The 14775-nt window shown below is 46.3% G+C and overlaps 3 protein-coding genes across 4 annotated transcripts in view; 2 read left to right on the forward strand and 1 right to left on the reverse strand.

The window, feature by feature from the left end:
- The window catches only part of LOC144698197 (uncharacterized), a 510286-nt gene that overhangs the window by 15254 nt on the left and 480257 nt on the right, over positions 1–14775 (forward strand). The window lies entirely within an intron of this gene.
- LOC144698215 (uncharacterized) overlaps positions 1–14775 on the forward strand; it is a 186576-nt gene that overhangs the window by 10487 nt on the left and 161314 nt on the right. The gene's annotated exons all lie outside the window — the stretch shown is intronic.
- Positions 5442–7152, reverse strand: LOC144698180 (uncharacterized). The gene has a single exon (XM_078570128.1). The coding sequence runs from the start codon at positions 7061–7063 to the stop codon at positions 6101–6103; it is 963 nt and encodes a 320-aa protein (XP_078426254.1). The 5' UTR covers positions 7064–7152; the 3' UTR covers positions 5442–6100.

Consider the following 14775-nt stretch of genomic DNA (forward strand, 5'->3'; position numbering starts at 1 on the left):
ACTTAGAAAAGGACAATATGATTAGACAAAAGTCAAAATGGTTTGATGAAAGGGGAACCGTGTTTGACAAAGCTGTTAGAATTTGTTGAGGATGTAACTCGCAGATTTGATAAAGGGGAACAAGGGAATATATAATGATTGAATTTTGAGAAGTCATTTGATAAGGTGCCACACAAAAGGTTGTTGCACAAGGTCAGGGCTCATGGGGTTGGGGGTAAAATATTAGCACGGGTGGGGGAGTGGTTAAAGGACAGAAAACAGAGATTAGGAATAATCATGTCATGTTGAGGTCAGCGGGCTGTTATTCTGGAACAGCGCAAGCAGTAGGACTGGGGTTTCAGATACTTACAGTCTATATTCAGGAATTACTTCAAGGAACTGAATCCAATGTGTTCAAGTTTGTTGATCATACCAAGTTAGGTGGGTAAGTAAGCTGTGAGGAGGACACAAGGAGGCTGCAAAGGAACATGGACAGGTTGAATGAGTAGGCAAGAAGGTGGCAGATTGAGTATATGGGAAAATGTGAGGCTATTCACTTGGGTAAGAAGCAGAGAGAAACTGAATTTTTCTTGAATAGTGAGAAACTAAATGCTGTTGTTCAGAGGGATTTGGGTTTCCTTGCACAAGAAGCAAAGGAAGTGAACATACAAGTGCAGCAAGCAATTAGAAAATAAATGATATGGTGGTGATGATTCCAAGAGGATTGGAATACAAGAGTAAGGAAGTCTTGCTACAATTGTCCAGGGCTCTGGTGAGACCACATCTGGATTGCTGTTTACAGTTTTGACCTCCTTACCTAATGAAGGATTTACTTGCTTTAGAGGGATTGTAACAAATGTTCAGTAGATTGAGTCCTGGGATGATGGGGTTGTGCTATGATCAGAGGTTGAATAGACTGGGACAATACTCTCTGTGCAGTTTAATGGAAGATTCTGAGAATGTTCACGAGATTGATTCCTGGGATGATGGGGTTGCGCTATGATGAGAGATTGAGTAGACTGGGCCTATACTCTATAGTTTAATGGAAGGCTCTGAGAATGTTCACTAGATTGATTCCTGGGATGATGGAATGTGCTGTGATGAGAGATTGAGTAGACTGGGACTATACTCTCTGCAGTTTAATGGAAGATTCTGAGAGGCTGTTTCCAAGATTCTACAGCTAGGAGGCATCATCTCTGGCCTTTCAGACTGAGATGAGAATAACTTACTTCACTAAGAGGGTTGTCAATCCTTGGAATTCTCTACTCCAGAGGATTGTGGATGCTCACTTATTCACTGTGTTACAGGCTGAAATTGACTGGTTTTTGGACTCTAAGAAAATTAGGGGTTATGAGGATTGAGTGGGAAAGTGGAGGTTGAAATTGAGGATCAGCCATGATCTGATTAAATGTTGGGGCAGGTTTTAGAGTCTGTATGATTTATTCCAGCTCTTGTTTCTTACGTTCTCCTATCTAACTCTGGATTATTTCAGTTCTCAGACCTTTGGTTCCTCTCATGGACAAGTCCCAGCTCCCATACCTTCCAGAGGTTTTCCATCATGCTGGGCTCAACAGTACGGAGACCACCCTCCAGAAAATTCCACTTAGATGGCCAAGCCATGTCCCCCACATGGATGATGACAGAATCCCCAAGCAGATCGTCAATGGGGAACTGTCTCAGGGTAAACAACATCAAGGTGGTCAGTACAAACGGTACAAGAACACCTTAAAAAAGACCCTTACAAACTTGTGCATTGCAGACCATCTCTCTGGGGAAAACATTGCAGCCGACTGGCCCATGTGGAGGCAAATACTGAAATTTGGTTCAGCATGTTTCAAGGACCATCTACTCCAGACTCGCAACATCCGATGTGCCCAGAGGAAGACCAGTGGTGGAGCAGCTGCAGAAGTTCCTCCGGCACCAACAACAACAACATGAACTGCCAGTTCTGTGGGCGTCCATGTCGATCCCACATCGGACTCTTCAGTCATGAGAGGAGCCACAGAAAACAATGGAATCATTTACAGCTTGGACATACTCGAACAAGGAGTCTACCCCAACATTATCCCTGTTCTCCAGATTGGGGGACTATACTCTGTCTGTATGATTGCAGTGTTGTTAATAAAGTCAGGAAAAGATAATCTGTTGATGTGAGCTTGATTATCTGGTGTCTGAAACCACAAGATTCAACATTTAGAGTCAACAAGATGAACAAGGAAACACATGGCCCAATACTCCAGCTCAATATTCCCAAGACAAAGTCTGTTACCTAACACCTGGAGTGGGCAGAACAGAGAAAGATCCCAACTGTAAGAAACCCTCGAATCATTTGTAAATGTCTTTCAAATGCTGACAGGTTCCATTCGTCAGCTTCCATTACATTGAAGTCAATGGGAGGTGAGAGAGCGGTTATTCTAGAACTATAAAGAACAGTAGTTAGATCACAGCTAGAGTACTGAGCACAGTTCTGGTCAGGGAGCCAGATAAAGTGGGTAGGAAGGACCTATTTCATTAACAGAGAGGTCAATGACCAGGTGGCAGATTTTTAAAGTCATTGGTGGAATGATTAGCAGGGAGTTGAGGAATGTTGTCACTCAGAGGGTGGTGAGGGTCTAGAACTCACTGTCTGAAAGGATGGTCGAGGCAGAAATAGTCGCATTTAAAAAGTACTCCAAAATGCACTGGAGGTGCTGTAACCTACAGAGCTATGGATCAGGAGCTTGAAAGTGGGATTAGACTGGAGAGCTCATTTTCAGGTGGCACAGACATGATGGGCTGAATGGCCTCCTCTGTGCTGTAAATTTCTGTGATGACAAGTGGTCCTTGTGTTTTTATCCGAGACAGGCCTCAGGCCAGTCATTTGCTCCAAGTGTTGATGTGATGGTTCGAGCTAAGAGGTGTGTTCTGGAATCTGTGGTCAGAGGTTGTAATTATTGAGACAGACCCTAATTGAAAAGGGAAACTGAGAAAGGAACTGACCCTCCCACTTTCAAAGGAAACTAAGACTGAACCTGGTTAAAATCATATAAAAGGTCACAGAGGGCCCTCAGAGCTCAGTGGTGGATGATGGGTTCAGTACTGCAGTCCAGGCAGGCTGAAGAAGATAGAGACTCGATACAGGAGCTGCAGCTGTTTCTGTTACTTGGTGGATCTACACCATCCAGACCGTCGTGAGCAGAGTTGAGGTGGTTCCGCAGATGTGTGTCATTTTTGGTGAAGACCGTGCCCGTGGAACTCAGGTTGGTTGTGCGCTGCTGTTGGCTCGAGATCAGGCTACATCCTAGAAGAAGAGGAGCTGAAATTCCTTGTGAGGAAGACAGTGTTCTGAGTTGTGACTGAGACTGATGACATATAAGCGAGATACACTGCCAAGTCAAATCATAAGACCTATCTTAATTGTATCTGTCATTTAATGTGTAATTTATCATTTATAATTGACCATGATTTGCCTTTTAATTCATGTTGAACTAATGTTGACTTTGGGTTTTAGAGTATAGGTGATTAACTAAGAAAGTGTTCAGTGTTTGCTTTGCTTGACTCCCGTACAGTAAAAATTCTTCTGTTTAAATTATGGAATCTTGTGTCTTCGTTCTTTCCATAAATAACTGAGATTTCAGATTTCTTCTATTTTAAATAACAAGTTACTGGTCTCTCCCGAGATTACGGCAGGTGCCAGGTATCAGGAGCAGTAAATAAAATCTAAATGTCAGTTAGCAGTGATATGATTTATCTGTATCCAGTTCTATTTGAATACCTTTTGCTGAATGGGGCCCTCACCCAGTGCTCAGAATTGAACACAATATTTGAGCTAATCAGGGATTTATAAAGATTCAGGATAACTTCCTTGTTTTTGTATTCCATGCCTCCATTAATAAACTGAGAATCCCATTAGCATTTTTAAAAACAGTTTGATCAACTTGCCTTATCACAATGAAAGAAGTGTGTACTTTCATCCCCAAGTATTTTGTTGCTACACACTCTGTTTAAAATTGTACCATTTAGTTTATAGCCTCTCCTCATTCTTCCTTCCAAAATGCATCACTGACTGTGAATCACTTTAGGATGTTCTGAGGGTGTGAAAGGTGTTAAATGAACAGAAGAATTTTCTTTCTCTTTTACAGCTGATTTAAAGTTGTAGATTTTTCTCCAAAGATTAAATTCAGATCAACTAACTATTTTACTGCATAAACAACTTCAGGGGGTTAGTGAATTAAGAGGAAAGATCCCAGACAGCGGTTCTTCAAGGTACACTGCAGACCCAACAGCTCAATCAGCTCCACTCTCAGCTCAGGAGATCTCAACAACCCCACATACTGTCCACAGGGGAGTTCTCCTGGTGCAGTGGGACCAACATTCATGCTTTAACTGACACCAAAAAAACTGGATTAATCGGTCACCGTCTGATTGCTGTTTGTGGAATCTTACCATGTGCAAACTGGCTATTGTAAAACAGTAACAAATTGTATTTATATAACATGTTTAATGTAATAAAACATCCCAAGGTGCTTCGGGGGAGTTATCATAAAGAAAAAATTAACACTGAGTCACATTGGTCTTTATTTGAACAGATGTCCAAAAGCTGATTGGAGAGGCAGATTTTAACAAGCAACTTTAATCAGGAGAGAGAGCTAGAGAGGTTTAAGGAGAGAATTTCAGAGTTTCATGCATGGGCACATGCACCATTGGGGGAGTAATTAAAATCAGGGATGTTCAAGAGGCCAGAATGAGAAGGGTGCAGATATCTCACAGGATGTGTGAAACTGGAGATTACAGAGATAGGGAGGGACAGGGCAATGGAGGAATTTGAAAACAAGGATGTAAATTTTAAAGTCAAGGCATTGCTTGACCAGGAGCCAATGTAGGTCAGTGAGCACAGGGGTGATGGGTGAATGAGACATGGTCTAAGAAAGCACACGGGTTTTGGATAATCTCACGTTTTCGTGTTGCAGTGGGGTGAACGTGAGAGGCTGGTCAGAAATGTATTGGAATCGTCAAGTCTAAAGGTAACACGGACATGGATGAGGGTTTCAGCAGCAGATGAGCTGTGGTGGGGTGAAGACAGGAGATGTTATGGAGATTGAAATATCCGATATTAGTGATGGTGTGGATATGTGGTCGGGAGCTCATCTTGGGGTCAGATATGAGACTAAGATTGTGAAGAGTGTGGTTCAGTCTCAGACAGTTCCTAGGGAGAGGGATGGACTCGGTAGTTAGGGAACGGAATTTGTAGTGGTGACCGAAGACAATGGCTTTGGTCTTCCCAATTTTTAATTGGAGGAAATTTCTGCTCATCCAGTACGGGATGTCGGATAAGCAGTTTGATAATTTAGTAATAGTAGAAGAATGGAGAGGGATGGTGGTGAAGTAGAGCTGGGCGTTCTCAGTGTACATGTGAAAACTAACACGTTGCTTTTGGGTGATGTCGCCTAGTAGCAGCATGTAGATGAGAAATAGAAGGGGCCAAGGATAGATCCTTGGGGAACACCAACTTCAAGGACTTTGGTGAGGAAAGGGAGGTTGGAGATGGGGTGGTAATATTTGCAAAGACGGTGGTGTGAAAGGTTTTTTGGGGTGGATGATGAGGGTGAATTTAAAGGTGTGAGGGACAGTATCAGAAGAGAGACAGAACCATTAACAATATCAGATAACGTAAGGAAGTTGGGTGATCAGTGCTTTAAGTGGGGAAAGAGTAAAGGGAGAAGAAGGCAGGTCTCATGGACAAGATGAGAAATGAGGGGGTATGATGGAAGGTAGGAGGGAAACCGGAGAAAGATGTGAGTTTAGACAAGGGGGAAGTTTAAAGACAGAATGACCGAGTGGGCTAATGAAAGGGAGGGAAGTAGCTGATCAGATTGTCTCAATCTTAGTGACAAAGAAGCTCCATGAGCGCCTCACACTTGTTGTTGGAGGTGAGGATGGAGGAGATGGGGGAGAGGGAGACCCCTTCAAAAGGAACTAACTTGTTTCAGAGATACTAAAAAGATATTACACAGTGTGGTTATCACAAAGAAAACAAACTTGATCTTTGTCCAGGATATTAGCCTCTATAACTAGGGTGCAGCTTATTAACAGACCAAATGAACACAGTTCAGTCCGGGATTTGATTAACAGCAAAATCCAATCACTGTTGTGACTTGTGAGCTCGCTGGTGTCTCAGCAGGTTAGATGATTGAGTGAATCCCTTTCCACAATCGGAGCAGGTGAACGGCCTCTCCCCAGTGTGAACTCGCTGGTGTCTCAGCAGGTTGGATGACTGAGTGAATTTCTTCCCACAATTGGAACAGGTGAATAGCCTCTCCCCACTGTGAACTCGCTGGTGTCTAAGCAGTGCAGATGACTGAGTGAAATGCTTCCCACACTCAGAGCAGGTGAATGGCCTCTCCCCAGTGTGAACTCGCTGGTGTCTCAGCAGGGTGTATGATTGAGTGAATTCCTCTCCACAGTCAGAGCAGGTGAACGGTCTCTCTCCAGTGTGAGTGCGCTGGTGTACAGCGAGATGAGATGATCGTCTGAACCCAGTCCCACAGTCAGAGCACCTGAACGGTCTCTCATCAGTGTGAACTTGTTGATGGTACATCAGTTCCTGAGAAGTTTTATAACACTTCCCGCAGTCCAGACATTTAAAAGATCTCTCGTCAGTGTGAACTCTTTGGTGTGTCATCAGGTTGGAGGAATTAATGAACCCCTTCCCACACACAGAGCAGGCGAACGGTCTCTCCCTAGTGTGAACTCGATGGTGTGTCCGCAGGGTGGATAAGTGAGTGAATCCCATCCCGCACATGGAGCAGATGAAAGGCCTCTCCCTGGTGTGAACTCGCTGGTGTGTCAGCAGAGTGGATGACTGAGTGAATCCCATCCCACATACAGAGCAGGTGAATGGCCTCTCTCCTGTGTGACTGCGCTGATGAGTTTCCAGTTCTGAGGGGTAATTGAATCCCTTCCCACAGTCCCCACATTTCCACGGTTTCTCCCTGTTGTGACTGCATTTATGTTTTGACAGGTTAGATGATCGGTTGAAGCCTTGTCCACACACAGAACACGTGTACGGTTTCTCCCAACTGTGAACGGTGCTTTTTCCTTCCATGTTCAAATTCTGATGATACTTATGATAAATTGGGCGACCCTGTCAAATCCTGATGTGATGTTTGGTTTCAGTTTTCAACTGCAAATCCTCACTTTCCAATACCCTGTCAAATCGATCGAAAACAGGAAAAAAAGGGAGTTAGAGAGAACCCACAAAAACACAAAAACAGGTTGTGAAATTGAGCTGAATGAATCTGGCAATTTGTGAGGCCGGCACTAGGAAAAAGTGACCATGAAGACTGCTGGATTGTCATCAAAACCCAACTGGTCCATTAATGTCCTTCAGGGAAGGGAACCTGCCACCCGGTCTGGGCCTGCACAAGACTCTGTCCTCTATGGGAGGGCTGAAAGGGAGAGAGAAAGAAGTGGGAGAGGCAGGAGACAAAGGAGAGGAATTCTTTATATCGACAGCTTGACCAGAACTACAGAACATCCTAAACCTTCAACCCCCACCACCTAGAAGGACCAGGGTATCAGGTGTTTTTGAACTCCATCACCTCCAAGTTCCCTTCCAAGTCACACACCATCCTGACTTGTCTGACATCCAGTACTGGATGAACAGAAATTACCTCCACTTAAATATTGGGATGACTGAAACCATTGTCTTCAGTCCCCACTACAAGCTCCACTCCCTAATCACTGACTCCATCCCTCTCCCTGGCAACTGTCTGAGACTGAATCAGACTGTTCACAACCATGGAGTCATCTTTAAAACCGAGTCGAGCTTTCAGCTACATACCTGTTACATCCCTGAGACCGCCTATTTCCACCTTGTAAACATCACCCGATTCCATCCTAGTCTCAGCTTATCTGCTGCTGAAACTCTCAACCATTCTTTTGTTATCTCGAGATTTAACTATCCTAACACACTCCTGGCCAGTGTCCTACAATCAACTTCTCTGCAATCTTGAGGTCATTCAAAACTCTGCTACCCGTGCGCTTATTCACACCAAGTCTTGTTCACCCATCACCTCTGTCTTTTTTAAAAATTATTTTACGGGGTGTGGGTGTCACTGGCTAGGGCAGCATTTATCACCCATCCCTAATTGCCCTTGAGAAGCTGGTGGGGATGTCCAATTCTCTTTGCAGTCCATGTGGCGTAGGTACATCCACAGTTCTGTTAGGGAGGGAGTTCCAGTGACAGTGAAGGAACGGCGATATATTTCCAAGTCAGGATGGTGAGTGACTTGGAGGGGAACCTCCAGGTGGTGGTGTTCCCATCTATCTGCTGCCCTTGTCCTTCTAGATGGTAGTGGCCGTGTGTTCGGAATGTGCTGTCAAAGAATCCTTCTGAGTTGCAGCCGTGCATTTTGTAGATGGTACACACTGCTGCTGCTGTGCATCGGTTATGGAGGGAGTGAATGTTTAAGTGACTGGAGTGCCAGTTAAGTGAGATGCTTTATCCAGGATGGTGTTGAGCTTTGAGTGTAGTTGGAGCTGCTCTCATCCAGGCAAGTGGATATTCCAATATTCCATCACATCCCTGACTTGTGCCTTGTAGATGGTGGACAGGTTTTGGGGAGTCAGGAGGTAAGTTATTCTCCACAGAATTCCCAGCCTCTGACCTGCCCTTGTCGCCCCAGTATTTCTATGGCTAGTCCAGTTCAGTTTCTGGTCAATGGTAACTCCCAGGATGTTGATAGTAGGGGATTGAACGATGGTAATGCCATTGAATGTCACAGGGAGATGGTCAGATTCACTGTTGTTAGTGACGGTCATTGCCTGACATTTGTGTGGCACGAATGTTCACCCTTCAATCCTGTGCTCACTGACCTACAAAGTCTCCAGGTTACGAAGCTCCAAAATTTTAAATTTCCCATCCTTGCTTTCAAATCCCTTCATGCTCACAGCCTGCCATAACTCTGTACCCATGGTGACTGTCCGCCATAACTCTGTACCCATGGTGACTGTCCGCCATAACTCTGTAACCATGGTATCGGCCTGCCATAACTCTGTAACCATGGTGACTGCCCAACCGGACTCTACAATCATGGTGACTGCCCGCCATAGCTCTGTAATCTCCTCCAACCTCACAAGCTTCCCAGATATCTGTGCTTCTCTAATTCTGACATCCTGAGCTCTCCTGATTTTAATTGTTCCATCTTTGGTGACCACATCTTCAGCTGCCAACAGCATAAGCTCTGGGATTTCCTCTCTAAACCCCTCCACATCTCGACCTCACTTTTCTACTTTAAGGTTATCCTTAAAACGTACCTCTGGTTTTTTTACGCCTTTGGTGATCTGCCCTCATATCTCCTTACATGACTCTGTGCCAAATGTTGCTTTATAAAACACCTGTGAAACACCCTGGAAAGGTCTATTACATGAAATGTGTTATATAAATACACATTGTTGTTGTTGTTGATTTGGACATATATTGCTGTTCCTTCATCATCGTTGTCACTCCTTACCCCACATCACTATGGGAGCACCTTCACCACATGGACTACAGCAGTTCAAGGAGGTCAAACATCATCTTCTCCACAGGTAACTGGGGATGGGTAATATCTGCTGCTGGTCTTGTTAATGAAAGGGCAGAGGAGTGGGACGAGCTGATTTGCTCCTGCAGAGAGACAGCACAGGCAGGATGGGCTGAATGGCCTCTGTCTGTATTGTAACCATTCAATGATTCAATGATAAAGAACCGACTCTGGAGACCAGGGACCAGCCTCTGGAACCAATGCCCAGCCTGATACAAACCGGCTCTTCATTGATCTGGGAGCTGCAGCCCCGCTCGGTGCAAACGGGGGAGGGGGACCGGTCAGTTTATTTCCGAGGTTTGCGGTTTACACAACATGTTTCCGGAGCCTCTCCGTCCACCCGCCGGATCCATCGCTCCCTCCTCCCCGCCATCCCCCCCTTTACCCATTGTGGACCCGTCTCCCCATCGCCATTACCTGTACTGCGCATGCTTCAGTCACAGCCTGGCCCCGCCCCCTCAGTCACTCCGATTGATTGGAGGACCAGCCGCCCTCGCTCGGAGCCCAGCCCCCACTTCCTATTGGTCCGGAGCTGCCGTCAATCACCCGGGCATTGTGACGGTTTCAAACGCTGAGAGCGGCCACAGACTCAGCCTGACTTGCTGATTCTTGGCAGCATTTTCTGTTTGGGAATTAGAGCTAGAGATGGATGGTCAGTTCCCCTCTGTCCGGGGGGGATTCACACTCATTTCCCCAGTGCAGTGATTATCACCTTTACTTTACATGAGAAAGTGTCCGGTTCAATCCCGGCTGGAAAATTGTTACTGATTTTTTTTTATTCATTCACGGGACGTGGGCTTCACTGGCTGGGCCAGCATTTACTGCCCACCCCCAGTTGCCCTTGAGAAGGTGATGTTGAGTTGCCTTCTTGAACCGCTGCAGTGCATGTGGTATGGACACACCCACAGTGCTGTTAGGAAGGGAGTTCCAGGATTTTGACCCAGCGACAGGATGGTGAGTGACTTGGAGGGGAACTTCCAGGTGGTAAAAGCAAAATACTGTGGATGCTGGAAATCTGAAACAAAAACAGGAAATGCTGGAAAAACTCAGCAGGTCTAACAGCATCTGTAGAGAGAATAAACACTCAATTAACGTTTCGAGTCTGTATGACTCTCCTTCCGGGTGATGGTGTTCCCATATATCTGCTGCACTTGTCCTTCTAGATGGGAGTGGTCATTGGTTTAGAAGTTGCTGCCAAAGCAGCCTTGGTGAATTCCTGCAGTGCATCTTGGAGATACACTGCTGATACTGTGCGTCAGTGGCTAGAGGGGCAGCAAGTTCTGGAGCACCAAGTCTTCAGTACTATTGCCAGAACATTGTCAGGGCCCATAGCCTTTGCAGTATCCAGTGCCTTCAGCCACTTCTTGACAGCATTTGGAGTGAATTCAATTGGCTGAAGACTGGCATCTGTGATTTTGGGGACCTCCGGAAGAGCCCGAGATGGATCATCCACTCGGCACCTCTGGCTGAAGATTGTAGCAAATGTTTCAGCCTCATCTTTTACACTGATGTGCTGAGCTCCTCCATCATTGAGGATGGGGATACTTGTGAAGCCTCCTACTCCAGTGAGTCGTTTAATTGTCCACCACCATTCATGACTGGATGTGGCAGGACTGCAGAGCTTGGATCTGGTCCATTGGTTGTGGGATTGCTTAGCCGTTTATCACTTGCTGCTTATGCTGTTTGGCACACAAGTAGTCCTGTGTTATAGCTTCAAAAGGTTGAAACTTTATCTTTAGGTATGCCTGATGTTGCTCCTGGCATGCCCCCCTGCACTCTTCATTGAACCAGTGTTGGTCCCCTGGCTTGATGGTAATGGTAGAGTGGGTGATTTGCCAGGCTATTCTTTATAGATTCTTTTTGAGTGCAATTCTGCTGCTGCTGATGGCCCACAGCGCCTCATGGATACCCAGTCTTGAGTTGCTAGATCTGTTCAAAATCTATCCCATTTAGCACGGTGGCAGTGCCACTGTGGAGGGTATCCTCAATGTGAAGGTGAGACTTTCTCTCCATGAGGACTGTGCGGTGGTCACTCCTACTGATATTGTCATGGACAGTTGCATCTGTGGTAGGCAGGTTGGTGAGGATGAGGTCAAATGTGTTCTTCCCTCTTCTTGGTTCCCTCATCACCTGCCGCAGACTCAGTGTAGCAGCTATGTCAATTAGGTCTCAGTCAGCTCAGTCTGTAGTGGTACTACCGAGCCACTCTTAGTGATAGACTCTGAAGTCCCCCACCCAGGTTACATTCTGCGCCCTTGCCACCCTCAGTGCTTCCTCCAAGTGGTGCTCAACATGGAGGAGCACTCATTCATCAGCTGAGGGAGGGTGGTACGTGGTAATCAGCAGGAGGTTTCCTTGCCCATGTTTCACCTAATGCCATGAGACTTCATGGGGTCTAGAGTCAATGTAGAGGGCTCTCAGGGCAACTCCCTCTCAGCTGTATACCACTGTGCTGCCACCTCTGCAGGGCCTGTTCTTCCAGTGGGACAGGACATCCCCAGGGGTGGTGATGTTGGGTGGGGGTGGAGAAGTGGGCAGGGAGAAGTACCAAATAAAGTACAAACCTGAGAGTTGGACCGGGGTTAACGGGACACCAACTGGAGCGGATGCGGAGCTGGGCGGAGCAGACCAGGTGATCACAATTGGGGAGGGGGCGGTGACTGATGTGCGCTCCAACCAATAGGGAGAGGGTGGGTGGAACTGGAGGACAGATTGGGGGTGGGTCCTCCAACCAATGATGGTGCGGCGGGGGGCAGGGTGTGGTGTGGAGCTCAGGTGCGCTGAAGCAGGTTGTGAGGCGCTGTCCCCAGGTGAGAGCAGCTGAGGCAGCACAGAGCTAGGACTGGAAACTGGGGCTGTTCTGGGACAGGGGGCAGAGTGGGGGGGGAATCACAGGCAAAAATAATACAATAATTAAAATGTTTATATATTATTTATTAATTGTAGATATATATAAAAGTGTACATCGATAAACTTTTAAGAGAATGTGGAACAACAGCAACCTGACCAAGAACCAATCTGTGAGTCTGCCAAGCCCGCGTCCTCAGCACATTCCTCGACAGTGGTGAGACCTGGACAACATATGCAGGGCAGGAGAAAAGGCTGAACAGTTTCCACCTTTGTCATCTCAACACGTTTCCTCAGCATCTCTCAGTCATCAACTCGGAGGCCCTGGCACACGCTAATTCCATCAACAGCCGCTCATTACAAAGTAAAAGTGCTGGCTCAGCCACACCCATCGGATAGATGATGGCTGTTTACCCAGAGCTCTTCTGTAGGTGAACTGGCCACTGGGTAACAATCCTCTGGACATCCAGCTCTCCACTGCAAGGAGGATATGAAGATGGAGGACATTGACACTGACAACGGGGAGACAGTTGCCAATGGCTGTGTCCTCTGGAAGCTGACTGCTTGGCAGGGCCTTGGAAGTGGTGTGAAGAAACGGAAAGCTCAGCTGGCTGAGATGAGGGCCCAGAGCAAACAGAGGCCATTGAATCCTGCACCTTCTCAGCCCACTGCCTTTATCTTCAGCACATGGAGCAGAGGCCTCCATGACTGTGTAGGGCCCTCAGCCACACCAGGTTATGCTTAACACAGAGTTCACCACCACAGCACAAACCATCCCTTAACATTCAATGGCATTACCATCGTTGAATCCCCCAGTCTCAACATCCTGGAGGTTACCATTGACCAGAAACTGAACTGGACTATCCATATAAATACTATGGCTACAACAGCAGGTCAGAGGCTAGGAATCGTGCGACGAGTAACTCACCTTCTGACTCCCCAAAGACTCTCCGCCATCTACAAGGCACAAGTCAGGAGTGTGATGGAATACTCCCACTTGCCTGGATGAGTGCAGCTCTATCAACACTGAAGAAGCTCAACACCATCCAGAATAAAGCAACCTGCTTGATTGGCACCCCATCCACCACCTTAATCATTCACTCCTTCCACCACTGATGCACAGTAGCAGCAGTGTGTGTTCCATCTACGAGATGCACTGCAGCAACTCACCAAGGCTCCTTTGACAGCACCTTCTAAACCCACGACCTCTGCCACCTAGAAGAGCAAGGGCTGTGGACACATGGGAGCACCACCACCTGGAAGTTCCCCTCCAAGCCACTCACTATCCTGACTTGGAAATGTATCACTGTTCCTTCACTGTCGCTGGGTCAAAATCCTGGAACTCCTTCCCTAACAGCACTGTGGGTGTACCTATACCACATGGACTGCAGCGGTTCAACAAGGCAGCTCACCACCACCAGCTTCTCAAGGGCAACTAGGGATGGGCAATAAATGCTGACCCAGCCAGTGAAGCCCATGAAGGAATAAAAAAAAATCATCTCAGGAGATGGAAGACTGCCAAAGAAAGATAAACACTTCTCAGAACAAGTATTTTGTATCTGTCTTGATGGTTGAAGACACCTAAAGCATCCCAAGAATAGTAGAAAATCAAATGGCTAAAGGGAGGAAGCAACTAGAGAAAAACTACTAGGAAAACTATTGGGAATAAGGGATAACAAGTCTCCTGGACCTGATGGCCTGAGCGTCTTAAAGGAAGTGGCTACAGAGAAAGCGGATGCGTTGGTTGTAATCTTTCAAAACTCCCTAGATTCTGGAAAGATCACAGCAAATTCGAAAATCAGAAATGTAACGCCGTTATTGAAGAGAAGGAAGGAGACAGAAAGCAGGAAACTATAGACCAGTTAAGGTGTCTCCTCTAGCGGTCTCCTCTACATTGGAGAGACCAAACGCAAACTGGGCGACCGCTTTGCCGAACACCTGCGGTCTGTCCGCAAGAAAGACCCAAACCTCCCTGTCGCTTGCCATTTTAACACTCCACCCTGCTCTCTTGCCCAAATGTCTGTCCTTGGCTTGCTCATTGAGGAACAGCACCTCATCTTCCGACTAGGCACTTTACAGCCTTCCAGGCTGAATATGGAATTCAACAACTTTAGATCTTAAACTCCCCCTCCCCCCATCCCCACCCCGTTTCTTCCCCCTCCCTTTTGTTTTTTTTTCAATAATTTATATAGATTCTTCTTTTCCCACCTATTTTCATTATTTTTAAATCTACAACTAATACCTTGTTAGTCTTTCCACCCAACCCCCACTAGAGCTGTACTTTGAGTGTCCTGTCTTCCATTCTTAATTAGCACTTTTCTCAAATAATATCACCACCTTCAACACCTCTTTGATCCTTTTGTCTGTGACATCTTTTGATTATCTG

The sequence above is a fragment of the Cetorhinus maximus genome, chromosome 23 (assembly GCF_964194155.1).
Source record: "Cetorhinus maximus chromosome 23, sCetMax3.hap1.1, whole genome shotgun sequence".
Lineage (NCBI taxonomy): Eukaryota > Metazoa > Chordata > Chondrichthyes > Lamniformes > Cetorhinidae > Cetorhinus > Cetorhinus maximus.

Coding starts and splice junctions, on each gene's coding strand:
- LOC144698180 (XM_078570128.1), bottom strand. CDS start 7,063: ATGGAAGGAAAAAGCACCGTTCACAGTTGGGAGAAACCGTACACGTGT.